Source organism: Anas platyrhynchos, chromosome 9, assembly GCF_047663525.1.
Source record: "Anas platyrhynchos isolate ZD024472 breed Pekin duck chromosome 9, IASCAAS_PekinDuck_T2T, whole genome shotgun sequence".
NCBI lineage: Eukaryota > Metazoa > Chordata > Aves > Anseriformes > Anatidae > Anas > Anas platyrhynchos.
Genome location: NC_092595.1, coordinates 643013 through 670827, shown reverse-complemented (window position 1 = coordinate 670827; position 27815 = coordinate 643013). Strand labels below are relative to the sequence as shown.

Below are 27815 nucleotides of genomic sequence, written 5' to 3'. Positions count from 1 at the left end.
TCGAGATACAGAGTTGTCTCCCGTCAGGCTTTACCAGCACTCGGAGGCTGCCCTACATGAGCAGAGTAAAACCTATTCTGACTGCTCAGTCCTTGTTACTATGTTTTGTACTCTTTCAACTGATCACCAATGAACTTTATATTGAAAGGACCAAATATGAAAATACACTGCTACTTCTAGTAGGTTTATTAACATTACATTGTGGCTTTTAATATAAATTTTAAGAGGTTCTAATACAAGCAATAAACCCACTTCAGCACCTTCTGACCACAATGAGAGCGAGAGAGAATTGTTACTTTAAACAAAGAACTTTATAAAGTGCATATGAAAATTACAGTCAAATGAATACAATTTAAATTAACACTTGTTCTACCATTAAACAAAGATGTGAATATTTTAATGAACAAATCAACTTCTATGCCAAAATTGGAAGTGCCTTTCAATTCAGTAGTTTGGTCCAGTGCAGTTCTTAAAAAATAACAACAACAAAAAAAAAAGAATAACAAGAAAGTGTTTCCCACAAATAAATAAATCCAGCATTCTTTGTCCTCTTTAAAAGTAACAGGACCTAAAAAGCACCAAATTCATAAAATCTGCAATAACATTCTTCAAGTAGGCCCACACATCCCTACATTTAAATCTAATTAAATGCAAAGGAAATCAAAACCCCAAAAAAACTTGTTACATATTCACATCAACTGCAGCACAAAAAAATAATTATTGAAATCAGAGAAGAAAACGAAAGTTTGCTTTCTAGCAATAACTAGTGCATTGAAATTTGAATGTTCTGTTCTTCAGTGCAAACGTAACACTACGTCTCCTTTCCATCTTTTTCATTTAGAAGTGTGAAGGATGCCCATATTGATTCACTCCTTGTTGTGGCTGGTTACCTGGTTGACAAAGTAAAGGGAAGTGTTTGTGCCTCACGACTGTACTCTACAAAAATACAGAAAAACACCTATATTTCACATAGCAATAGCAAGTAATAGTCAACACATTCCCTTATATACCTGTCTAATGCACGCACGATTTGCTAATTTCCTCAGGGACTTTGCCAGCAGTATGGCTATGGAAGTGAGGGGACAAAACGGGCAGCAGATCGTGAAGGGGCCACCAGTCCTGCAGGTGCCTCCAGAGACCAACAGAAGTGCAGGGGATGTGCAAGCACCAGAATTGTGCTACTACATTGCAGCTGGGGTCTGTAACCTGCTGTTAAATGACTTACACGCATGCATGGCAGGACTTAAACAGGCAGACTGTCTCCAGAAAAGTAATTCCATGCCCCGGTACAGACACACACACGTGTATGCACAGACTCCTACTTACTAGAGAGCTGCTTCTGGAGTTGCCTGACCAGTGCCGCCGTCTGTTGCTGCTGCTGTGTCTGTTGTAAGCCTTGCCGTGGAAACTGCTGAAGTAATCAGAAAGATGGAAGAAAGGAGCATAGCGTAAGTGGCACGTCAAGTAACAGCAAAAAGTGTTCAACTTGTGCCTTAACACGTTACAGAAGTGCAGCCGTGAACAGTCACGGTGCTGGCGGACACAGCTCTGTGTGTCCCCAGCACAAGGATGTCTGGGGGTCAGCCCCCCACCTTCTCCAGCAGGGCTGTGATAGGCATCAAACACGGCACTGAGTGAGCAGAAAACCCTCCTCAGCAGCTGCCCCAGTGCCCTCCTGAGAGCTGCACTGCCGAGCTCCTGGCAGGGCTGGCACAGGAGCACCACTGCTGGCACTGCAGGTCACTGGGACACCACGACCCATCCCATCCACCTCCAGGCTGACACCACCAGGAGAAGATCCCAGCATTTCTTCAAAACTACTTTCTTCTCTGGGTCTTTTAAAAAATTCCTGCCTTGCTCCTCTGCCAGCACTCACAGAACCGCGTGGCGATGAGGCTGAGCAGCGGCAGAGAAGTGCTGGGGAGGTGGCAGCGAACAGGAGGCAGCCCCAAAGCTGCTGCTGCCCGGGAAGAGCAAATGCTTCACAGGAGGCAGTAACACAGATGCTCATGTCCTGATCTTACAGCAGCTGCTCCAGCCGGGCCTTGTAGTGAGGAGCTATTTCAGTCACCTAACCCAGGAGGAAACACGAGCATGCGAGCTGCTGACAGCGCAGGTAGAGGCCAGCAGAAGAAAGGCAGACCTGCCTTCGATGCAGATCCTGACCAAATTTTAACGGCACAGTAAGGACACGTGGAGCACACTTAAAACTTACAAAATGTTTGTTTTCATTCCCTGAAATTTTACACTTTTCCAATGATGTTGTAGGTATCACGTGTGTCCAGTCTCTGTTACAAAAAGCTCATCTTTTCCAGCTCTGGAGAGGCCAGTATTCATCCCACAAGTCACTTTAAGCAGCTTTACTGTCTGCTTTGTTCAAAGCTAAGGCAAATCAAAACTGCTAATCAAAATTAACAGCCTTGTGGGCATTTTTAAACACTTGCAAGTATTTTAAGTGTAATGCTCAAAAGAAACTTAAGCTTCCAAAAAAACGTTTCTCCCAGGTCAGTGGCACTTCAGATAACAGGAGGGATAAGCACAAGGCAGAGGTTGTTTGGTCCGCTGCAGGGCTGTAGCTGCGTGCCTGATTCTTGGCTCCAGAGGAATGGGAACTGCTTGGTGCCCGCCCAGCTGAGCACGCTCATCCGCGGAGCAAACCGCTCATCGCTCTGACCCTGACCTGAAACCCACAGGGATCAAGGCAAAGCCCTCACAGCATGTGCCACTAAGCACAGTGGAATTAGACACAAAAAGCATCCAAAGAAATCTGCTGTTAATGAAGTAAATCATGACTTCGATCGCTTCAAAAGCACCCTTGGTGTAAACGCACCGACTTTCACCAATTTGCACACTATCTGTATCTACATCAAAGCAGAATTTAATCTCTAATTGGTCTGTCTGACAGCCTGCATTATTCCCTAGCTAGACAACAGTCTATTTTTCATGTAAGCCTAGGTAGGAAAAGAAGCACCACTTTGTTTTTAACACCTCTACCTGCCGTTCAGGAGAAAATCATTCTGTTTTACTAACTTACTGATCAGACAGACAGGTGTCACAGTACTGAGTTATGATGGACAGATCTGGCACAGACCATCTGAAGCAAAGGTACGGTTAGGATGGATACCTCTGGTGCAAAAGCTTTGCATACACAAGAGGCATTTATTCCCTCTGAAAACCCACGTGTCACCTCTAGGAAAGAGATATCTGTGTAACAGTTACCTTCAGGCTCTCCAAGGACAGAAAGCCAAAGGCAAGGCCCTCACACTTCCATACTCCAGGGAGGAAAATCGTGATGAATGAGATGCTGCTATGCTAGTGCTGAAAACAAACCAGCACCATTTATTGTATTACTTATCTTCAGGGCCTCTAAGCTCTTCTCTCGGTCCATTCCCACATCCTGTAACTTTCCTTCTCATTGGATATGGTGGAAGGACACCGCTTCTAATTAAGTAGCGGGTTTTGTTTGTTTTTAAATACGGCATCCACAGATTCTGCATAATAACATATCCAACCACGTTGAAAAACTGATGTACTGAATAAAAATATTTGATACTCTTGTCCATCACATGCCCTAAAGAATACACCCGTGCTTTGTTTCAGTGAAACTTCCTGGTTACTGAAGGGACTTTTCAGTGTTTTAGTAAGACTTCAACTTCTTTTCCCTTTCTGAAACCAAATCCTTTACTTAAAATACATTGTGTAATCTTCTGGCAAACAGTTCTTAGTAAATGCTGAGGTCAGTCAAAAGCATTAACTGTACCAGGGCTTCTCAGGGACGTGAAACCAGCAAAAAGCATCCTGCTGTGCTAAGTGTTGGAAAAGCCAGCCAGCAGCCAGGCAGGTGCTCTGTCTCCACGACAGACAGCCTTTCACATGCAGTTTGTTCAAGATAAAAAAGCTATTAGGAAAAACTCAAAAACGGATGTAAATAATCCTTCAATAGCTATCAGATAAACATCCTTCATTTATCCTTACTCCTGCACCTACATGCTGCCTTCCAGTTTCTCCGTAAGATTGTATTGATTGATGCTTGTAAACTCAGCAGTTAGCAATTCCAATTTTTCCATTTTTCTAGAACAACCTTTTTCTAATTATCCTCAACTACCTTAAATGCATCTGAAAAAAATGACAAAGTACAGAAAACATGGACAGCAGCACTGCAAATTCAGTGTAAGCATCCATAGAAGTTATTTGGTAGCGATAGTGATTTAGCAAAATCATACAAAAAACTATGAAAGGCTCCAGTTCAGCCTAAAGGAATGTCTTAAAAATAAGTTTGTTTGTACAATTGCCTTCATGCAGCTCTCTTATATGACTAAGCATTTAATTTAAAAGGACCTTCAAACAATATAACCCTTTATTTTTCTCCCCCCAAAAATGTTAGCATTACAACCTAAATATCAAAGGCCTGAAGTCACCGACAGCCATTGTGAACTGAATTAAGGCAGGGGCAGGAGCCTGGCGGCAGTGGAGCAGCCGCGATCCGCAGCCAACACCAGAGGGAGTGCGGATGCTCACACAAACACAGCACAAGCCTGGCAACACAGGACAATGCTGACAACCAGCACCGTATGTTTCACAGTGAATGTTTTTCGTAGCGTTACAGCAAAAACTTCTCCCACAAATAGCCTCACGTTATCCTGTGTTCACCTTAAAAGCCTTCAATACAAAGACATAAAAATCCACCCATTTACAGGCATCAGCAGCAACTGTGTATTTCTCATCAAGCTATTAGCTAGCAAGGGCTATTCATTATTACTTTTTTTTTTTTTTTTTAACTATGATAACGCTTGTAAAAACACATAGCACAATAATTATAAATGAAAAAAAAAATCCTGCAGAAGTAAGATGTTAATTCACCTTATCTTGCTGCTGTGGGACAACTAAGTCCTTACACTTCCAGAGGAAAAGATCCCTGACTTTTCAGTGAGTCTTACAGTACTTGGTTCTGTACCAGATTTTAAAAATAATCATTTATTTATGCCTTAATAGTAGGGGTGAGGATGATTTCACAACCTCTCATTTTTTTCCCTCTTTGAACTCGCACACAGACCTAAGGCAGCTAGTCTCATCAGGCTTGTTTTACTGGTGATGGAAAAGAGATGTACCGAATTAGAAAAGCACCAGTACTCATTTCGTAACTGCATCCCCAAGCACTTCTCTAAAGAACTGCTATGGGTAGTTATTTTATTGCTTGGGATCTCAACCATTAGCTCTCGTTCAATATTGTTAGCGTAATTTCAAAAAGATGCATTGGAATGAAGCGTTTGAACCGCTCCCCCTTCCCAACACACACACATCCTTTTTTCAGCAGAACACCTGGCCATAGCTGGCCCAGCTGTGGTAACGGTTCTGACTGCACGGCTGCGTGAAGCACAGAAGGGCAGGGGGCAGCTGCACACTGCAGCCCTGGAAGGAGCACCTCTGAAAAGCAGCCACCCAGCCATGCTGCAGGGGCTGAGCAGGGCAGTGCACAAGCCCCCTGCCCACGGCCTGTGCTGAAAGCTGCCCGGGACAGGCGAGGTGCAGGTCCCAGCTGCCTGTCCCGCTGCCCGTCACAGAAGCGACAAAGCCCACCCTGTGCTACGCCTGCCCCCAGCCTCACGTTTGCTTACCAAGGGCTGCTGCGGCTGCACGGGCTGGAGACCGAGCGTCTGTGGCTGCTGCTGGCCCTGCTGCTGCCCCTGCTGCAACTGGAAGAAGGAGGGTGTTGAAACGAGGGTGCTGCTGCTCGCACACTGCCTCAGGGAACCACCACGAGCCCAGCCAGATGGCTTTCTGTGACTGCTTCACAGGCTGGGATCTGGCCTTGCTTACAGCACTGGTCACTGGAGGCCCCATGTGGGAGATGAACCTCACAGCGCTCCAGTTCTGTTCATCTTCTGCCACAGCAAGGCTCACGAGGCCATTTTTAATATACAAAATATATAAATAGCTGGTATATTTTGTTTATTATGTCAAAAAAATCTAGACAAAATGCCTTATCATTTGACAAGAGCTGGCACAGATAGCTATTGCATTAAAATGAGAATATGAAAATAATTCCAACCATCAAAGGGCACGGGAAGAATTTTTAATATAATTTACTTCCCCTGGGAAAAGCCTTACATACTTAGCTGATAAACCAATGCTTCCCTCCAAACTAAAAATATATCATCAAATCAGAATAAAGATAATAGAACAAACAGGTCTATTTAATTTAATTATCAATTTAATTTCAGTATATAAGGCCCAAGAGGGTAGATAGAGCATAACCACTGCTTTTGTCCCAGTTCATTCAGCTAGGCTATTCTCAAATTTACCTTTTCCAAAAGCGTTCTACTATCCTGAAAAACTGAAGTACTGATTTTCACACGTATGCCTAGAGGTCTCTTTTGGAAGTCCCAGATATAAGCAATAAATTACTGCACTCAAGTGAAACCAGTTGGGATTAACAGCAGCCAGCTCCTCTACTTTAAACTTGAATGCACAAGTGAGGCAGTAACTCCATCCCCTGCTACAGTGATGTTTACATTCCCTGCAATGAAGCAACCCTTGCCTTTGGAGCAGTTGGGTCTCTCACCTGGAAGAGTCTCTGCTGTCGAATCTGCTGCTGCCTCTGTCGCATTTGCTCCTGAGGCAGCTGTGCCGAGTTCAGGTTTGGATGAGGACCTGTGGTTGATGCACTGTCCAGTCCCCCTCCTATCAATGAATTTGGCTGCAAAGGCTGATGGCTCAATCTGGTTGAAAAATAATAACATAAAAAAGGAATTGTACTCCATTTGTAAACAGCAAAAAGTTAGTCTAGGAGTACTCAACTACAAGGTACAACATCAGACTTCTACAGATTTTGAAGATGTTAAGTTTTACAGGAAGAATATTTTTCCAAATATAAATGCTATGAAATATATCCCATAAGAGAAGCTGTACCATCCTATTGCCTGGCAACTGATATAGGTAATAATTTGACTTCTGCTTTTCTATGTTTCAAGCAAGACTTCCATATAAGCACTAAAGTGTTCTGGCCAAAACATCTCTTAGGTGCATTTCCATGAACTTAAAACTGATTATTAGGCTTCTTAATTTCTAAAATAATGAAAATAAAAAAGAAAAAAAATCAAGAAATGCTATCTTAGAACATTATAGTAAAAAAAAAAAAAAAAATCTCCAATTCAAGACTTTCACTGGAAACTCTAGTTTTCCACTCAGGATACTCTTTAACAATCCTGCTTGCAGATGTTGTTCCTGCTTCATTTGCTTTCTGTTTCATTACATTTCTTTACCACTGTATTTTTCCTGTTTCTTATAGGCTATGACTCAGATTTATTTTCAAACTCAAGTCAATTTAGTGTATTCAGGCTGAACTGAAATTCATTTGTCTATTGCTAGTTAAACTACCAAATTGGTCTTGTGTTTTCTTGACTACAGAACCTGAAATATTTATTAATGTTTGACACTGCACACTTATTTGCATAATACGGATACAGCTTATAGAATAGGGAGAGGGGAGCAGGAAATAGGACCCAACAGTCACCTTTAAATTAAATTTTATGCTCTACAAACACACAGGATACAACTGGGCTACAACCTGTGCCAAGACCAAGTAGGGGGAAACGAGAGAAAGGCAAATTTATTGCTAGTTAGACCCAGCATTAGCTTCATTTTGATTAACTTTAAGCAAAACTTTAGACCTCTAAATCCAAGTTGCCATTAAAATCTTGCAATGTCACCAGCTACGAGAACAGCAGGACCTCACCGCTGAGTGCCTGCCAAAGGCTGGATGTATGCAGCAGCCTGCTGCTGGATGTATCCACTCGGCTGCTGCTGCATCTGCCTCAGCCTCTCCATCAGCGCGGGGCCGGAGTGAGCCGCTGTGTACGCCCGGGGGTTGTAGCTGGGGGAGAGCACCACGCCGCCAGGCTGCTGCTGCTGCAAAGGCATCTGTGTGCTGTACATTGTGTATCCATGAGGCATGCTCTGCGTGGGAAACAGACAAGAAAGAGACTTCACTGTGTAACTTAACCCTATTTAAATTAGCTTCATTATAAAAGAAAGAGATGGCTTTTATCAAGGAACTAAAACCCGGCAACTAGAAGCCATCAGTGCGAGGCAGGGTCCCCCATGCTGGTAGTGCTTCTGCTTGCAGCTTCAGGCAGCTACAACGGGGCTGCACACAAAGGCCTCAGCCTGGTCTGTGCCCTCCCTCCCCGAGAGGTACTGGGCAAGAGTGGGGCTGTGCTCACTGCTCCACCTCCCCTCTCCCCCTGCCCCAAAACCCCAAGTTCCAGAATGAATACATGTACAGCATAACAGAGGTTCATTTTAAACGGTTGCTGGTGTCAATATCTCACAAAAAATAGGTCAAATTTTGGACTTCGCTCAGAAGTATGATTGTCTTTACCAGCAACATCATTAAGGGAAAAACTGCAAAGTGGCTGCCTTACATTTACTAGCTGCAGCGTGCAGAGAGCAGTGAACACCCCAGAACAGGGCAACACCACTGCCCTAGGCCACATGCATGAGACAAGCCCCAGGCAAACCTTCAGCACGGACAAGCAGACGGGAAGGTGAAGGAAGCCTGTTTAAAAAACATCTTTAGGCACTCACTCCACCAGAGCAGCACAGTACCTGTGCTTGCTGCAACCCTGGGTACTGCGGGAGCTGAGCCGGGGGGCGAACTTGCGGAGTGAACAGAGCAGCTTGGTCCATCGGCTGGCCCTGAAAGACACACACGGATTGGGAACAGCCCCTGCGCCCCGAGCAGCAGCCACCCCCAGACCCACCACCGCGTGTAGCAAGGAGCCAGGGAGAGGCTTCACCACTTCCTTCAAAAAACGGCACTTTGCAACTCCGAACTGTGCTGAACTGCACTGGCTCACAGGGAGGTGGGAGAACTGACTGATTTCTGACACTGCCCTAACACTGCTGCGGTGAAGACACAGAAATTTACTGACCAGGGGTTTCCGCAGACACCCTTTAAAATGGAGTTTTGCAAAGCATTTCTTGCGCTTTAGGAAAAAATAAATAAATCTAGCTGGTCTTCAAGACAGAACATGGAATTGCACTGGAAACTCAGAGAGAGTGATAATCTCTAGTTTAAAAACACAGTTGAGCTTTCTCAAGCTACCTGACTGCTAGTTTTTCCACAGATGAAGCAGTCCACATGCTCATTAGCAGATTTCTTGATGACATGCAAAATATTTGTATGATAAATGGCTATGCAAACATTTCCAGCTCCCAACAGCTCGGAAATATGCTTTGTATTTCTGATCAGCAGAGAGCCTACTTTGCTAACTTCAAATTGCCTCCAAATTTATGCCAAACTAACAGCAACTCATTTAAAGATTGCATTAGTATGATTTGAAGCACAAGAAAAGAGGAAAAAAAAATAGACATACTTCAAGACCAAGATTGTAAAAAACTGGTGCGTGAGAATTTGCCAGAAATGCAAATCAAACATTTTTTTTGTGATATTGTGATGTTGCAATTGATCATTTTGAAAATTGTTCTACTCAAGGAATCTTAGCAGCAGACACAAGCTGGAAGCAAGGGTGCTCCCTCCACTTAGCTGTCCGCTTCACCACAAACAAAGAAATAAAAAGGCAATTGACATCGTAATCTGGATATCCATACAGAGAAATATCATAATTTAAGGCTAGAAGTCAGTTTGATAACACGCAAGCAGCAATACCACAATCGGGCTACCAGCTGGAAAAGAAAACAAATACAAATATCAATGGACAAAACCACTGAACCACCAGAGGAACCTTCCTTCTTTATCTGCTCCCAGCCCTTCAGTAGTAACTACACCAAATGATAACAAGTCTGAAAGTGTCTTGCAGATCAGCTATTAATTTGGACTGTGTTTAAAAACAAGGTCCCAGGAAATGAGCAGAGCTGCCTGGCCCGTGGGCCCACGGTGAGCACAGCACACGAGCGCTGCAGCTGCAGCCCAGCCAGCCCCGCGGCACCACCACCTGGGGCTGGGGTCCCCAGCTGGGACTTCAGGGAGGGAATGCACAGAAGAGGTCACGAGTCAGGGGCAAAGCTGCCATGGGATGCCACGGGGTTGGCACAGCGTTTGTTTTTAATACTTTCCTTTCTTTTAAAGCTGTGACTGACATAGCTGGGGCTCTGGTGCAGGACTCGGGCCACTGCTAAAGGAGCCACAAGGGCCAGACAAGGTGGAAGGGAGCTCTGTTACGACAAGCTACACTAAGCAGGCAGAAGCTATGCTAAGGATTTGTTTTAAAAACCAGCCAATATCTCTGGGAAAATTCTGAAAAACAAATCAGGGAGTACCAGAAGTGCGAACAGAAAAACATCTATATCGCTAACTACTGCCAGGACTGAAAGCAAATTTAGCTGGAAAAACATCTGCAAAAATCAGATGGGGAGCTCTCAAAACAAGCACCTGCTACGTGAGGAACCGAAAAGCTGAGCAGCCTGTATACCTTGCACACAGCATGCCCATAAAACACTGATCAACTGAAGACGCATCTAGTACAGTGGTATCAGGGGCAGGGGAAAGTGCTCAAAAATTAAGATTTTTTTTTGAGAGATAGAAGAAGAAAAACAACAAACAAACAAAATAACCGATCATTTCTCTGAGCAAACTGCTTCCAAAACTCCTTTGTAAGGTGCCAACCATGAAATAAATAAAGATGTAACCTGAATTCACCCAAAGGTAAACAGTGAAATCTGATAAAACTACGACTGGTTTTTCAAAACAACAACAAAACAGGGCCTTAAATATGCCCAGCACTAACACAAATGACCCTGTGGGTTGATTTGAAGTCAGTTTCCACAGACATACTCAGAGACATGTTCCGCGTTTTGTTTTCTTTTTGTTCTCCCAGTGACAGCTCACCTTGCGTGCCCCAAACCAGAATTTCTCCACTCATGCCCATGGGTGTAACCAGTGTCCCTCTAGTGTCAATGGAGTTATATCAATGGAAATTGGATTAGGCCGAAATTATGTGTGAAAATACTAAACGAGCAGATGCATGATCCCAGCAATATGTGGTGAAATGCACAAATGGCTTTTGTCCACAGACCTTCTTGCCACCATTGAAACACAGACAAAGCAGCAGAGCTGCCGTGGGGCTGAGAGCTCCGGAGCAGAACACCCTTACCAAAGACCACCACCCGAGGCACCACCACCCAGCCCAGACAAGTGCTACAGACAAATCCAAGAGTGAAATTTAAGCAAAAAGCTGTTCATCAGGCAGGAGATGGATCAATTTATTTCACTGCAGCACATGGCAACAGAGTAAATTCCCGTATTGTGAGTGAGAGCTCTGCATTCCTGAGCAGCAACAGCAGGGTTACTAAATTCAAAGGCATAATTTAGTAAGAGTTAACTGAACATGCAAGCCAACTGCTGCAAGCCAATTGCTGCAAGCCAGAATTGTGCATGCACATTTAAAAAAAAAAAAAAAGACGAAGGAAAAGAAGGGAGAAAAACCCCACCACTTTTATTCAATGCTGATGCAATGTTACAGCAATAACCATTGTTCTCTTTGTTCTACTTACACCTTAAACTGAAACAAACACAACTTAGTGCTTTTTCATATTAAGTATGTGACCATATTGCATTTAGAATGCATTTGCTCTTCTATGTGGTGTGTGAACTGGTAATCACACCAGCTATGGTATTGTACCCTGATTATGAATCAAATCTGGTCAAATCTGACTTCAAGAGTAGGTAGTGAAACACTAACACTTATTTAAGTAAGAACAACATCCTATGGTGATAAATCTGACAGACTTCACTGCATACTTGCTGCATATCTAGGTGTGCCTGATGAGCTGTAAATGCAGTGATCTGTACCCCGTCCTGCCGTGCTGCCAGTAGGACCTGTAAATACTGCGTATCTATAAAATACTGGCAAACAGGGTAAGCAGAAAAGCCTTTTTAAAAATAAATTTTGTTTTTCCAATTAGTGCTTTTGACAGCATTGCAGTTTCCCTAGGATAGGAAGAAAGTCCTGAAAACTAATTCTGAAGCAGCTTTTCTCATTGACCATATCTGGCAAACTTTCAAACATGGATATTAGGGATGAAACTTCATGCCACAAAGACAGATGTCATCTCTTCTCATGAGAAATGACTGAATTCTATGAAACTTTAGTATCTAGCTATTAACTGTTACTTATATTGGAAGAAACAAAACACAGTTATTCTAACAACTGCACGTCCTGCAGCTCAGGAACACACCACCAGGCACTGTACTGCTGTGCCTACGAGATGAAGTATTTTGGAAACTGCAGTTCACATGGCCCTACGTGCTGGCTGTAAAACCTACGTGGTCCATCCTTTGCCTCTTAGCCAGCCCACAGGGCTGCCTCAGCAGCCACCGCTACTGCACTGCACGGCACGGCGAACACCACCACGGTGGAAGGTGGCAGAGTGGAGCAGACCCAGGCACCAGCAAGGAGACGGGGGCAAAATGGGAAGGCGCAGGTCATGCTTGGATGGACATGGCATCAGGCTATCTTGCAGCTACTCTAATCTTTCACAGAGAGAAACACAACATTTTCTGAAGAGAAAAAAAAATCAATGATGCAGTTATTGGGAATATTTGTAAGAACAAAATATTCTGTGTGCAAGTATATCACAGCCTTCCCGCATGCAGCCACTGCACTACCTAGCCACGGGGGTACCCAAAGCGTATCATTCTCATCAAAAGCAAAGTGTGCAGCCTGTGTGTTGAAAGAAATGCATGTTTGTGCAAAAGAGAAAATAAAAAGAAGAAAAGTTCATGATCTCAGATTGGTTACCATTACGTTGTCAAAGCCATCCTGAAGGGATACAGCAGAGCTACAGACATCCTAAAGGAAAAGGACAGGCGAGAAAATAGCAAACAATACAGAGAATATATATTATTAGGCTCAGCTTGTTAGTACAGTAGAACAGCACCTTTACAGCACTCACCTGAATGTACTGAAAGAATGCTGGTGTTCTGAAACACTGACAGAACCCTTTCAAGTGTCTCATGATGCTAATGAATCTCCACACTTTTATAAGATTTATGAACAGAAACTCAAAACATGGAAAGGAAACTGCCACCCACTGGAGCCTATTTATTCTATATATAGTATTCGACATTTTGGACAAACCATAATTATTTGTTTTCAAGAGCACAGCATGAATGATACAGCACTGAAGGTCAGAGTCCTTGTGGACTAGTTTCACAGAACTCTTTGGAGGTTTCATGAAACACCAGTCCTAATAATTTCAAGCTGCACAGGTAACTTCATTCTCCAGCTGCTGAGATATAAAATCCAAAGAGGAAATCTTCCCCATTTAAGCTCAACCTAACAACCTACACCACATAGTAATAATACTTACAAGTCATTTTCTTCCTGAATTTCCAAATACTACCTTCAGGCTTCTACCTGTACAGCATTTCCTGCTCTAAATCCATGACTACAGAAAGAACTACCGCAAATTCCCAAAGGCCACTTGGCTGAACTAAGGCACCAGCCAAGCGTGCAGGCGGGTGTCCTGCTGGGGCAGGCTCAGAGAGCATGCAGAAGTTCCAGTGCCACCAGTACCTTGGAGGGGTTTCTCTGGTATCAGTATTGCCAGCAAACACTCAAACAAGGAAAGCAAACTGAACGGCCTGGTGAATTGCTCATTCATTTTACCACAGTGCAAGTTTCCAAATAATGTCCCAAATTAATCTCCCCAAACAATCTATAAGCAAAAAATTAGAAGTATACAGCAAGACGTGCCCGTCTGTGGTATTCCCCAGGATGCTACAAAGGATGCCACTGTGTAGAGGTAGTTTGGAGACAAAAGATTGGCTTGACTTGGTTTACCTCAGCTTAATTTGCACTGACTTACTGCTGACACAAAAAAAGGGCTGATACAGACCTGCAGAGTAGATTGAAGAGCACCCAACATGTCGTTTGTTAGCTGAGACATGCATTTGGACCTACCCAGCTGAACTTCAGTGCAACTGTTAGACTGGGCATGCCCTCATAACAGTATTGAATATGAACCATATTTTATGAAAAAGTTCATGACAGACACCTTATTAAACTTATTTAGGCCTCGAATCACATCCTCCTGATAGGCTGTTTCTCATTACTGACAAACTGCCTAGGCAGTACTTCAGAACAAAATCTAAGCACTGTTCTTAACATTTCAGATACGGGTATTGTTTGAAACCAAAAGGCAAATCCAACATCCTTTGTCCTCTAAATACAACAATGTTAAAAAACAGATTTATTAAGTGTGAGAATACTATGTTTTTCTAGATCTTCAATAATTACTTTTAAATCCACCTAGCCATAAGTAGTGAACATCATTTGTTTACTAAAGGCTCTTATTGAAACCTGCATTCTTTCATAATAATTGAAAACCATTTCAACCTAACACTCAAATATTGAGGTACAGTCTAATGTAAGAGGTAATTCAAGGTTCCTACTGAACAGGAAGCAATGGCTCACTGTAGAAGCCATTATCCTAACATTTAGGGCAACTGGTCCCTAGTGCCTTCTAGTGCCTATTGGACACCAATGAGGGATCAAATATCCACTGTACCACTGACCTTACAAAACACGTAGTAGAGGAGGCTTTTTAGTGGAGGCTTTTTTTCTTTTTTTTAATTTTGATTTTTCTTTTAAAGAAAGGTAGTATAAGACACACATACAGGAAACCCTGGTTTCATCGTTATGAACAGCCCATCTACATGTAAAACTATTCTAGCCCATCAGCAATTTAAGCACTGCAGAGGGCTTTATGTGCATCATAACAGGGAGACTGAAGGAGGGATGATAAGGACAATGAGGGAGCTCTAACGAAACAGACACAGCATGTGAAAAATTATGAGAATACTTGCCAAAAATTTTGATTATTTTAAGCAAGCGGGATACATCATAAAGTTTGAAGGCAAGAACTCAGCATAAGGATAATACAATACAGATGACTGCAGTGAGGGGAGGAATGGGTAGAGTAGGTCTTTAAAAGTAAAAGTGAGTAGTTACTGGTTGTACCGCCAAATACTGTACACGCATGTTGTTTATCTGGGATCCAAAAGAAAAAAATTATTTTCCTTGGTTCTTATGCCATCGACTCAAAATCAGCCTGGCTGTAACCATATTCTGAAAATTATCTTAGGCTCAGAAGGGAGTTGCGTAACAGGCATGTGTGGTTTGGCACACAGCAGCAGTACTCTGTAAAAATGTTAGGAGAGTACCAGCTGCTTCTACAGAACATGCACATCCATGTGCACATGAGTATGGATTTGGCTGCTGCTGGACTTCCTGGAATTTTTAGGAGGTTTGTTTGGAGGTACATAGCACCATGCTAATTCCGTCATGAAAGTCACTGGTGGAACAACAGGGAACTAGAGTAACATCAAGTAGCAGAAGCAAAACCTGATTTCATGAAACATGTTAAAAATAGAAAGGGCTAAAAGGCCAAAGGGCAAATGAAGTTTAAAAGCAGATGGTCCTGCCTAAGCAATATTTAGGGTGTTACTGTGAGTGTAAATGTCAGCTGGCTCTCCACTCCATGTGCCTGTTCAGGGCAAGCAGCCCCAACACAAGGCAAAAACCACTGTGTTGCTCTTCAGCCTTTGGAGTTTGGACAAACCTGTTGGAGAGATCGTGCCTGTGCTTGCTGCCTGAGCAGCCGCTGCTGCTGCTGCTGCTGCTCTTGCTGCAGGAGTTTCATCTGGAGCAACTGCTGCTGAGGTGTGATTGCATGGATAGAGGGGGGCTGCATCATGGTGCCAGAGCGTCGCTGCAGCATGTTCGACAGGGCTTGTTTCGTATTAGTTGGAACAAAGGAGCTTGTTGGATCCAGTCTGGAACCACCTAAAACCCACCAAAAACACAAATGTTTTCTCTGCCATCTGCAGGGAAGTTGTTAGTACAGTTCACTGCTAATTCATCACCTCCTGTTTGGTTAGACCTACAGTAATGATGATAAACTCGTCTCTGTAAAGGCAGACAGGGAACTGGATTAAACCAGATTACTGGCCTGAAAAATTGAAAGGGCAAAATTGCTTTGAAGACTACCACTTGTAAATGAGAATGAAAAGTAAAAAGGCTATGGGCTCCTACATGTTCTACATCAGCCAAGATGTTTGACTACTACTGAAAAACAAAATTTGCATGTCACATCAAAAGCATGATACGAACAGCTCATTATGTCAAATCATTTTATCATGAGGTGGCAGTAACTTATGCATCGGCGCTACTTGAGAAATAACAAGTACACATAGGTCAACAGACTTAGGAAGGTACATCTTATACATGTTTTTTAAAAATCATAATTTTCTTAATTTTGTAGATACTTTCTGGTATTTTCTGAAGACTTTTATGTATCTTAAATGCAGATCTAGTTATATTTGGAGCTTCAGAAAAAATATTTAACATTTATGATTGGAAACAAACTTCCAAGCTTCTGTGCACAATATCCGAGAAGGACAGAACATCTATTTCAAAATCTGCTGCCCACAAGAACATCTAAAATATGTATGTTAAATTATATACACATAAAGAAACAAAACAAGCATACAAAAAATTGAACACATCTCAAATGCTGAAAAAAGCTAGCCCACAGATTTATTTATTCCATCTAGCAGATGTTAAATTACCCACCATGGTTCTTGATGAATCAAAGAAGAAATAACTCCAGAAGAAATAACCCGAAGGTCACTTGTTCCTTTTAATCATCCCTCTCATTTAACTCCTCATTGAACTTCTACCAGCTTTTTATAAGAAAAATTCATCAGCATCACAAAAAATCCACCACAAAATCCACCACAAAATAATAATAATAATAAAAAAAACCACCAGCAGGTCATTTTTGCTTATCTACCAGGAGAGTTTAACAGCTTAAGAGACAGACCTACAACTGCTAATGGAAGGTTCTTCTAAAAATGTCTAAGTAAAGGAATAAAACCAATGACATCAGCCATCACAACCTGCTTCAGAGAAAGTTAGGTACAAAATCTGGTTGTAGTAAGTCAAATTCTATCATAGATCAAATTAAAAAGGCCCAGTGAGTGAACCCAAAGCTTACACATACCTGGTGGGAGGGGTTGGTTCTGCACAAAGAAACCAGGCTGCTGTGGCTGTCCCATGATGTTGTAACCCCACAAGGCAGACTGAGGATGGTGCATCATTTGAGAGGAAATAGGTGAATAATTGGGAGGCACTCTGTATAAGTTGTTCTGTGGATATTCCTTAAAATACACAGTAAAAGTGAATGTAACTGACATTCATACCTTACTAACTCATAAATAATGCCAATTTTCCTACTAAATTATTAAAGGATAGAGACAGTTCCCATTGTCGTTTGCAATGATGTAAAAAACAGATTAAGTCTCAGGCTGCCCACAGGTAATTAACACTAAACTTCTTAGAGACACCATCCATTTTTACCTTATTAGCAAGTATTTTCTGCAGGCTATAATTAGGCAAAGCAAAAGCTCCGCTTGCTGTATCAGTTTATCAACAACGGGATGAACTTAACAGAAATATCAAAAAGGCCAGAAAACTATATTAAAATTATACCTGTTTCAAACACAACATGGTGCCAAACCAGCTGGATGCTGTCAGAATACTGTAACATCTACAAGGCATACAACTATATCAGCAGCACTGTGGAAAGGCTGCAATCATGCAAAATGCTGCTTTTGTAAATGTGCATTATTATTCAGGTGGTGCCGGGCTCTGTGTGATTCTTCAGCTGAGGAACTCACACCTCAAAACAACATTGAAGCCAGCAAGCAGCTGGCAAGCAGCTCAGAAGCCAGAACAAACGGCACAGTGAAACAGTTTATCTGTGTGGAAGAGGTTTTTTCAAACTGGTTTCTGTTTGAATGGGACCTCAGTTTGAACCAACATGCTTGCTTTCAAACATAATTTGAGCAGGAGATATTTTAGAAATTGACAGAGAATCTAAGTGCTGTAATTGTACTCCAAACAAGAGAAAGCACGTTTGTTGCCTGAATATTAGTGAGTTAAGTTCCAGTCCAGCATATTTTATATCGCACGTAAAGTCCTAAGCCCTGTACACTTCTCTACACTGATTCTCCTGGAAGCTCTCTCTGATAGAAATACACCCTCCTGCTGACCATCTCTATCCATTCCCTTTATTAGGACCAGGTCTCCAGGTGGGGGAGAAATTTCTGAAGGTAGCTGGGAGAGCACTATGCAACGTCAGATGCTCCAGCAAGGTATTTCAAGTTTTGCACAGGGCATCAACCACTTACATCAGTCCTTGAGCTTGACTTTGACTTTCTCTTCCTGCCTTTTGTCTTCTTCTCATCATCCATGCCATGTTTTCCCTGATCTGAGAGCTCTCCTGACTTTCTTTCTGGTTCCTGAGAGACAGGTGTGGTAGGCTCTTCCTCCTCCTCCTCTGGAGGAAGGGGCAAGGGCTCGAGGTAGTAGCTCCGTGGCTTGGGTTTGGGGTGTGTGTGATACAGGAGGAGATGCTGCTGCTCTTCGTATTTGATCACTTTCCTATCGACACGAACTGTACCAAACCATGCCCAGGAGAGAGGGGCGGGATTTTTATGACCTTCAAATAAGTCCCAAGGGGACACTTTTTGTTTTGTTGAAACCTGAAGGCCCTGTTTCAAAACAAAAATGAAGTTAGCATGTTAGGAAAGTTGAACACTAGAGCAAACTACTTGCTTTTGTATGATTTGAGTCAGAAAATCCAGTAACAGTTTTTCTCCTCCACAAAATATACCAAGTGCATAACGGTGGGATTTTAACCTCCATCAAGGCTACCACTAGCTAAAGCAGTTACATTTCTATAGTACTATTTGCTTGTAGCCATGTTAAATATTTCAATTTCCATCTAACGCATTTCAGAGGAAAAGTCAAATAATTAATCTAGTTAATCTGAAGATTGCTAGAAGTTTACATATTTAAGTAAGGGGGGGTAAGAATAAAAAGCTCCACCCTTTTCTCCTAAATAAATTCACCTTAAAAAATACATATCCTTTTATATTGACAAAAATTCCAAACCAGCTAACACACTTCTTATTTTCCTTTTCTTTCCTGTCTTTTGTAAGCAGGATCTCCCCCCAGCTTCCTCTCAGCACGTAACAGATCAAAAGGTTTCCAGGTCAAATGAGCTCTCAGATGTAGGATTCTGCTTGAAAAACAAATCCTTTTGTAAGAGCTGCTGCTGTTCAGCTCCAAGTCAAACATAATCTTCCTTTTTGGCTGATATCAGTCAAGACCCTAGATTGCAAAATCAAGCAAGCTTATGTCAACACTCATTACATTAGGAGTTACAAATTGGCCGTGTACCCTGTGGAATTAATGAGGTAGGACATGCAACAAACATCATTCACTTCTGGTTTGTATAGATGTTGATGGACAAACTTTAAACAAACTGAAAAGTGAAAGGTTATCCAAACTCCTGAACTTGCATGGGTGGCATAAAATTGTTTCCATTGAAGAAGTATGTACATCAAAAGCTCTGAGGCTATTTGCAAGCACTGGTGAGTTGTTAGGAAGAGGACAGACCCATTGTCAGTGCGAACGCAGGGCTGGTGCTGCTGTATCATACAACTCACACCAGGTTGCTCGGACTCATCCAGCTCCCTGAGCGCCCCTCTATAAACCCCGTCCTGGTTTCACACACTGTCCAAGAACTTTCACATGGATCATGCAAGAAAAACAGTGCACATGTATTTCAAACAAATATATTTGGTAACAAAAGAACAGTCAGTCGTTTGCAACTCTTTTTAACAGTGCTGCTCTAACAAGCCCAGCATCACTCAGCTTTCACATCATTGCTCACAGAGAGCCTACTTTTATAACACATTGCACTGCTGAGGCTGAAGCTGTGGTAATGACTGCATTAGAAAGCTGCACTACAGCAGAAATACGATACTGGTTTTGATACTGTGTGCATGCACTCTACAAGCTGTACCCGCTTGCTTGAATTTCCCATCACCAAAAAATCATGAAAAAAATTAGATGAAAGTAAACATTTACTCTTGCCTGTTTCTTATCAATGGAGTCAAATCCTGCAATTTTGTTGCCCTTGGTGTCAATCAAGGATCCCATAGGCTCACAAGTAATAATATCACATGTCTGCTTTGGCAAAGGGAGCAGCTGGCGAACCTTGTCAATGCTTTCTGACCGCTTGTCTCCCAGCTCTTTCTAAAGAATAAATAAAACAATCAATCAAACAGAAAGGGGGAAAAAAAAAGGAAGAGAAACATTGCACTGCTTTCACTATTAGAAAATGTCCAGTTTCTGAATGAATCATTTCCCTGTACTTTTACTAAATTTAAACAAATGGTTTTGCAGAGCTGGTTATTTTTTTGGTTTGTTTTTTGTTGTTAGTTTCTGGTCTTGTTGTGTTTGGTTTTTTAAGAATGTAAGTTATTATTTCATCTCTTGTTTGAGCAGAATATAGAAACCATATAATCCAATTTAAATACAAATTTAGTGTCTCAAACATGAATAAAAGTAATTAAGTCTCTTTCAGGGTCCCTAAATGTAAAGTAATGAGAAGAAAATCTTAGTAGACTGTTTCCCCACCCTCACATTCCTATTTTATTTAATTTCCTTCTTTCGTTCCTTATTACCACTAGTGCTACTTCATTCTCTCCTCTTTTTCTGAGGCCTTCCCAGATACTAGAAATGGCAAGATGAAAAGTTGAAAATGTGATTCAAAAGAAATGCTGAAAATGATGAGATGTAACACTTACTTTTAACTTTTTCACTAAATTCATATAAGCCCTTTTGTTTTCCTCAGGCCCTCCTTGAGAAGCATTTGACAAGTCGGAGGCAAGTGTCCCGTTGATGAGAACGCCCAGCATGTCAAGCACAGTTGTGAACAATTCACTGAGAGTAAAATTACAAGTGTTACCCGAGGAATTACACATTGCTAAGAGATCCAGGGACAGATATTCACAGCAAAAGGCACAAACACAGCTCTTTAGACAAGCCGAATTTTTCAGTGCTTTCTGCATGCACACACAACTCAGCTCGCATGCAGCGGCCCCGGTGTATACATGCAGGTGAACTGTCAGGATACACACACAGATCTTACACACCACAGCTCAGAGCTACACACAGCACAAAGAGCTAATAGTCATTAGGAACTACAGCTCCGGTTTGGGAAACTGCTAGGAAAACATGCTTGTTAAGGAGCTGTGTAAATAGTGTTTCCAGTGCTTTCCAAGATAGAGATGTTCCCCAGCTGAGACCAGCATTGAGCATGTAAGTTGCACTCAAGCAGTAATACGGTAATAATAAGAAAAATATAACAGTAACATCCATGCAATCTAGATTTAAAGGCACGAAGGACATTGATTAGCTTGTTTTAACAGCGCAGACATACTTGTTGGTCTGCATATCAACAGTTCCTGAAGTGATTATCTGAAGGAGCAGAAGTGCCCAGTCAGTGGTCCACTGGGTACTCCTCTGCACAGTATCAAACATGCCACCTACCTGCAAAATAACACAGCAGATAGCAAAGCTCTGCATGTATCTCACAGATGCATGCTTCCTCATCACGTGTTACTTATGAATAAAACTGCCATCCAGTCCCATGTGTTCTTGCGTGCTGACTGCCACTCTGATGTACTGAGCTTAAACAACTTTTTCTCCCTACCCCATTCTTTCAGAAAAAAAGCTTCTCCTATGAAGGAACTACAGAAAAGCAAAATAGTACTGCACTGCTCCTTCAGCTTCCTATCTTCACTTTCATGTTTGACGCAACAAATTTTGAAGTGTATGAAAAGATTCTTAGAACTGAAAAGGTACTGAAGTAAAACCTTTTAGTTATTGCCTTCCCCCCACATACAAAAATTAGACAATAAAATCCACTGCATAGAGAAAAGGACCTAAAGAACAAGATAGCATTGACTGAAAATAAAAACTGCTACATGATGTATTTGACTCCACAAACAATTTTTCCCAATTCCTACGAGTATTTTATGACACTGTAAAACATGCCTTTTCTTTGAGAAGGAGCCATTTCATCAGAACTGTTCCTGCAAAGGATGAACCTGCATCAACACAAGATACCTGCTCAGCTTATGCGCCTGATTTCCAAACCAGCCAGAATAGAGCCCAAACCCCACATTTCAAAGATCCAACACTTCTGGCTAATGCAAGCACGGGTCAAGCCTTCAGACAGTGCCAACTCCGTAGAGGAATAAGCATCTCCCTGTTACACAACAGGAGGCCTAAGGGAGCTAACGCAAACCAACACTGGTCTTTCCTCGCTGGTGCACTGCAGCCCAGGGTCCTCCTGCTCTACCATGATGCTCCTGTCAGCATTGCTGGTTTGTGTATTATCCCTGCATGCAGTATCTGCTTCGAATCATCTTGCCTGTTCCCCATTTTACAACTTTCCAAAAATATTTTTTTCATGTTTATAATCACACTAAATCCTTCACTTTTTATGCCTGTAGTTGTCTCACTTCACGATTCTTCCCAATGCTTAAAGCTTATTTCTACATTGTACCCTGCTCAAGAAACACAGACTGTTTCAAATCTCAGTACCTGCTTTTAGCTCCTACACCTTGTTGACTTTGTCTAAGATTACTCCTTCGACTACATATGTAGGTTATTGTTTACAAAGGGATAAAATCTTACTGCTTTAGTAATAAACCACTTATTATCCATATCAAGCGTTGGCTCAAGTCCCCCTGCCCTGAGCCAGTGGCAGCATATGGTTTCCCCCTCTGGTTGCACCTGAGCAGCTTCCAAGGAGGTGGGAGAAGAACAGTGCTGCAGTATTACTCCTGCCTTGGAGCTCCCTCACTTGGCCTTACAAAGTCTCTATACACCTACATCACTGTGCTAAATGAGCTGCAGTGACCCTGACATCTACTACAGAAGTTTCAGGAGATGTGGGACATTGAACGACTCAATGGAAACTTTTTAAATCAATTGATATTCAAGTAGTGGCAACTGAAATTGCACATGTAAATTAAACAGCCAAATATTACATTTCCCGAGACCTCCAAAAAGATCAGCTATATTGCCTAATTCCATAAATCCCTTGCTTGTCACAAGAGGATAAACCAGCCCATCAGTAGACAATAACCTTCAGCGTCTAAATAAAGGTGATACAATTTCTGATATTCCAGTGCCACCAAAAGGATGAAAGCAGCACAAAAACAAGGTGTGAATTGGGCATAGTCTGTCCTTCCTACTCATTTTATATGAACAATGCCCAAACACTATGGCCAGGAAGCATGAGCTGAAACAAGAGAGATGGGAAAAGCAGAGAAACCCCAGTGATGCCACACTGAGGCACGGGGAGCACTAATGGCCTTTGCTGCCCCTGGGAGCCCTGGCCCCTGCACTGCCCAGACACAGTAGTTCTTGCACCTTACCATGTACTTCAAGTAGCTGCTACATCTCTTTATACCAACAGAAGAAGCATGTAAGTTTTCCTTACCAAATTAAGACGAAGTTGTAAGGCTTCATGCATCATTTGTCTAGCTTTAACATCATCCTGGTACCGTTCTTCCCTCCAGTTACTAAGGATCTAAAAGAAACCATTTGAGTAAGGTTGTTTACTCCCTGTAGAGGAATTTTCTCCCCTTCAAGTTTAAGTATTTGTGACCATTACCTCTGAGGAGCCATAAAAGATTATTAACCTTTCTTATCGTCATGCCTGTTCAAAGCTTAGAGCATATTAAATAAAAAACAGGGAAGGTAAAAATTGAATTTATACAGGGTTAATACTCTGCTATCAATTATGTGACTAGATCTTCCTATTGTAGCAAAAAGAAAATAAGGATCTTCATTATGCATTTATTAAAAATAGAGTTCAAACATCCTATTTAACTGCTCACCATATGTATCTAAATGGATCTCTTGTCCTGGATGCAGCTTCCCAACAGAATCCTGTTGGGTGCTCTGGATGAGAAAGGACCAAAACCTTAGGGAATCTGGACCAGCTGCATTTCAGAGGAGAAACCATACCTCTAAAGAAGAATCCAAGTGGCAGTAACACCAGGGAAAAAAAGATCAAAGGAATGAATTTAACTAGGATGTGAACCAAAGTCTGAGCCTAGACCTGCAGTGAGAGCAGTATGGGCAAATACCAGCCCTACAAGTATCAATTTTCACTGCCACAGTAAGTTAGAGAAACTAGAGACAGAAAAAGGAAACACACATGTATTCCCACTACACTGGGTACTGCGTATGTTCACTTAGAGGACTGTGTCTAGGAGCTAGCAATATTCATGTAGGCTACAGCATCAACCAGATGGGAACAAGGAGGCTACAGCAGAATCAGAGCTTGTGAATGAGCGTAAGTGAAGGAAAAGTTGTAGCGATAGTTTCTCTGGGCAATAGACCAGTCTGGGACTAGCAATGTTAAAACAAACAAGCAAGAGCAAAACAAATAAACAAACAAAAAAACTCACAACTTAACTGTACTAGCTGGAGAAGATTAAAGCTTTTCCCAAAGATGTTAAGTTTCAAACTTATAAAAACTTTTTTCTGACCAAGCTAGAGACTGAGAAGACTCTTCCTCTCAGAACAAGCATCAGTTACTGTGTTTCCTGGAAAGAACTGAAACCAGTCTCAAGTTCAATAGATTTTTCCATAACAATTTAAAAAATAAAAATAAGAAAATTACTCTCATAAATTGATAAAACACTTCCCCATTCTTTCTTCCTTGGACTGTTCCTTTTGGTAGGCCATGCACTATAATTTTCCTGGCTTGAAACTGTCCTATAAACATAAAACTGATGACACAAACATCCAGTGAAGGGTGCTTATGGTTATGTGCTTGTTTTACCTGATTAACTTGATTCTGCAGTGATGTTAGAAGCCCTTCCCGTTGCTCATCCTGTCCCTTAAGGCAAGTAAGTACCAAAGAAAGGAAAGGTTGCTGACTCAAAAGAGACATGCTTTAAGAGAAGCAAACACAGAAGTCAATTAGTAACATTATTTTAATACCCCCCAAATCTTCACCACCTTCCTTGTTTTGTCTATTTTTTCCCCCTGGAAGTGGCATTGCCTGCATCTATGTCTGTTTCTGTTTTAGTAAATTAAAGTCTCACATGACAAATTAAAAGAACATGCACGTAAATAGGAAGAGCACCAGCCAGTATAAATGCACACGTTATACATGCCATTACTGAGAACCCACCTAGCTCAAGGCACTGAATGACCAAGAATTACATGGACACTTGAAGGCCTGACTCAGAAGCAGAGCATGCTATTTGAAAACTACTTTCATTAAACAGGGAGATAATTGTAGTGGAGACCAGGCAGCTGAAGTTTCTAATCCATGTTAGTGGTCTGAAGTGAATCCCGAGGTTCCCCTACAAGCACTGATTAGAATGTAAGCCACCTAAATTCCACTTAAAATTTTACACGGGTTTAGTGTATGTAAACTGAGATGCAGCTTTAAACGTTTTTAGGAAACTTTGTAATGGTTTTCAGAATACATACATACATACATATAGTAAAGGGCATCCATTATGAACATAAAATTTAGACAAACTGAAAGAAACAGAGACAAATCTGAAACTACAACATGTAAAGTAGAAGAGAAGTAAAAAACGTCAGCAAAGGTATTTGAGTAACATTTCGTGCAATGATTTTTACAGTTTTAGGTATGTAAGCTCCTAGAAAATTACATGCATCCTTAAACACAATAGAGACGTATCCATGCATACACACACACATTTATTGTAAATTTTCATTTCAGCAGTTATTTTCATTTGGCAGTTAACCTGACTTCAGCATTTTATGTGACAACTAGTATTAAGGAATGGCAAAATCTCTAGGTTCCGTAAAACAAGCAAATTAGAAAGTCTGCAATTACGGAAGTCATGTTAAACAGGTTTGTTTGTTTGTTTGTTTGTTTTGTTTTCATATTTGAGGAACACCCATGGTAGGAACATGTGTTCATTTACTCGTTCATTTCCATAAGAAAAATTTACAACTTGCAAGATAACTATTATCACAATAGTTATCCTTGCTACAGAAAGTGGGATTTGAAAAAAAGATACAACAAATACCCTGTATAAGATTTTGTCATGATCAGAGTAGGAAAGTTTGGTTTTGATTGAAATTGAAAGGTTTCAAAAAGCCACTGGTGAAGTCATTTATTGTTGCAATTATAACAACCTTGTAAATGCTTTTACTTCTGTGCATGGGACCTGTCATGGAGGAAGGGCTTAACAGTTTCTACAGCATTTTATTTGTGGTTTGAAGGGATTCTTCTTTTAGGTTTTCTAGACATGATCTCTCCCATACAAAAAGAAAGCAGAGAGAGGTTCCATACTCCCTTTTACTGATGCAAAAAAACCTGGCAAATTGCATGAGAGCCAGTGAATAGCAGAAGAGTGCTGAAATACCCAGAAATACCTAGCAAAGAGATCAGTAAAGCAAGATGTCATTTTTGTCTATCAGTGGAACAGGCAGGTACTACAAATGAAGTAGAAGGACAAGGATTTAATTCAAAAACTGAACACGGCAAAGCTCTCTAGACTGATATATTTGTTACATGAGGAGCTTCTTAAAGAAAGAGCACAAATGAACTAGGGTCCAACCTGACACAGAGTAACAGGCATATAGCAATTGTCAGGGAAAGAAAAAAAATAAATCTTTTAACCCTATGGGTAAAATAAGCTAGTTGGAAGAGGCTGAAAAAGAGCAGATTTAAAAGGTTCCACGGAATTTAATGACAACTATAAGTCAAAAATCAATACATGCAAGAGTACTATAAAGTGGTAATGCCCAATTATTGGTCCCTTGTTCAGGGAAAATATACAGCATGAAAAACATGGAGGATGAATAACAATGCTCACTAATAACACAAGAACAATAAACTTATAGTGGTATCATATGTAACAGTCAAAAACCCTGAGCCTTTAAGAACTGATTTGCTTTCTCTCTAACAAGTGTACTTTGGAAGAGCTTTCCAAGAAGAAAGACGGTCAGTATTTGAAGCTAAGAGGCTTTGTTGTGTAGAGTGTTTAACGTAATTTACATCATAACTGGAACAAAGTAAAAACAAATAATAAACACTGTACAAGAATATTTACTAAATGAAAAATCAATAACTATTAAATGATTAAAATTCTCATTCCTTTGGAAAAGTTAGAGATGAACTTCAAGCTCCACTACTCTCCACAGGAATTAAGTGACATCTCAGGACAGTTATGGTATCTTACTGGCAAGGAAGTGGCCTACCGCCACAGAAGGGAAGAGACAACAAGCCCTCTGATTGTCCTTTTTAATTTCCAACATCACCCATCAGCAAGCTGCAGAATAGCCACTGGAAGACGTGTTACAAAGCTTTCACATTTTGTCTTCTGAAACCAATGGTATTTTTCAGACTAAATGAAACCTGAAACCTGTCTCGGTTTGATAACTTACTGCTCCAAAGAAGTGAGCCAATGAGGCCTTGTGAAGCAAAAACCCAGTCCAGTATACCCCTCCTTCAAAAATACCTTCTAGATCTGTTAACAGAGATCTCCCAAGGTCATACCTCTTTTGCTTCTGTCTATCTCTTTCCTTCTTAGAAGATGACCCCAAATGTTGCCCTTTCTCCAGCTCTTCTCCTGCAGCTTTCAAGACCCTACCTTGAACTGAGGTAGGCAGTTTTGCAATCAAGGGAGCCACCAGCCATACTCCTCGCCTCTCAGAAGAGCTAGAAACAGAGCAAACGTATTTCAGCCAAAATATCCATGTAGTTTTGCAACCAGTACTAGCTGTTAAAAAACTGAACTGCTTTAATAAAGCAGTTGGCACAACACGTCTGGAGTAACTAGTGTGGACTGAACAATCATAATTTCTGATTTCCAAAAATTCAAGAATAGCAACTACATTTATTGTTAAACAAAAGTAAAT

General features: G+C 41.4%; 1 protein-coding gene across 19 annotated transcripts in view; it reads right to left on the bottom strand.

Annotated features, from left to right (window-relative positions):
* Window positions 1–163: 163 nt before the first annotated feature.
* Window positions 164–27815, bottom strand: part of MED12L (mediator complex subunit 12L) — a 131216-nt gene continuing 103564 nt past the window's right edge. For 6 of the 19 annotated variants that reach the window (XM_072042590.1, XM_072042601.1, XM_072042597.1 and 3 more), the window contains 16 exons: window positions 27454–27615; window positions 24748–24859; window positions 23395–23484; window positions 21322–21431; window positions 20687–20822; window positions 19965–20132; window positions 18218–18580; window positions 17029–17185; window positions 15586–15809; window positions 12762–12812; window positions 8608–8697; window positions 7736–7956; window positions 6563–6719; window positions 5616–5693; window positions 1327–1411; window positions 164–890 (listed from right to left, as the gene is read on the bottom strand). In XM_072042590.1, coding sequence (XP_071898691.1) covers window positions 838–890; window positions 1327–1411; window positions 5616–5693; window positions 6563–6719; window positions 7736–7956; window positions 8608–8697; window positions 12762–12812; window positions 15586–15809; window positions 17029–17185; window positions 18218–18580; window positions 19965–20132; window positions 20687–20822; window positions 21322–21431; window positions 23395–23484; window positions 24748–24859; window positions 27454–27615 — 2257 coding nt within the window. In that variant the 3' untranslated portion in view covers window positions 164–837. Of the gene's footprint in view, window positions 937–1326; window positions 1412–5615; window positions 5694–6562; window positions 6720–7735; window positions 7957–8607; window positions 8698–12761; window positions 12813–15585; window positions 15810–17028; window positions 17186–18217; window positions 18581–19964; window positions 20133–20686; window positions 20823–21321; window positions 21432–23394; window positions 23485–24747; window positions 24860–27453; window positions 27616–27815 lie in introns of all 19 variants that reach the window. The other 13 variants (XM_072042595.1, XM_072042599.1, XM_072042596.1 and 10 more) reach the window with 10 other exon arrangements.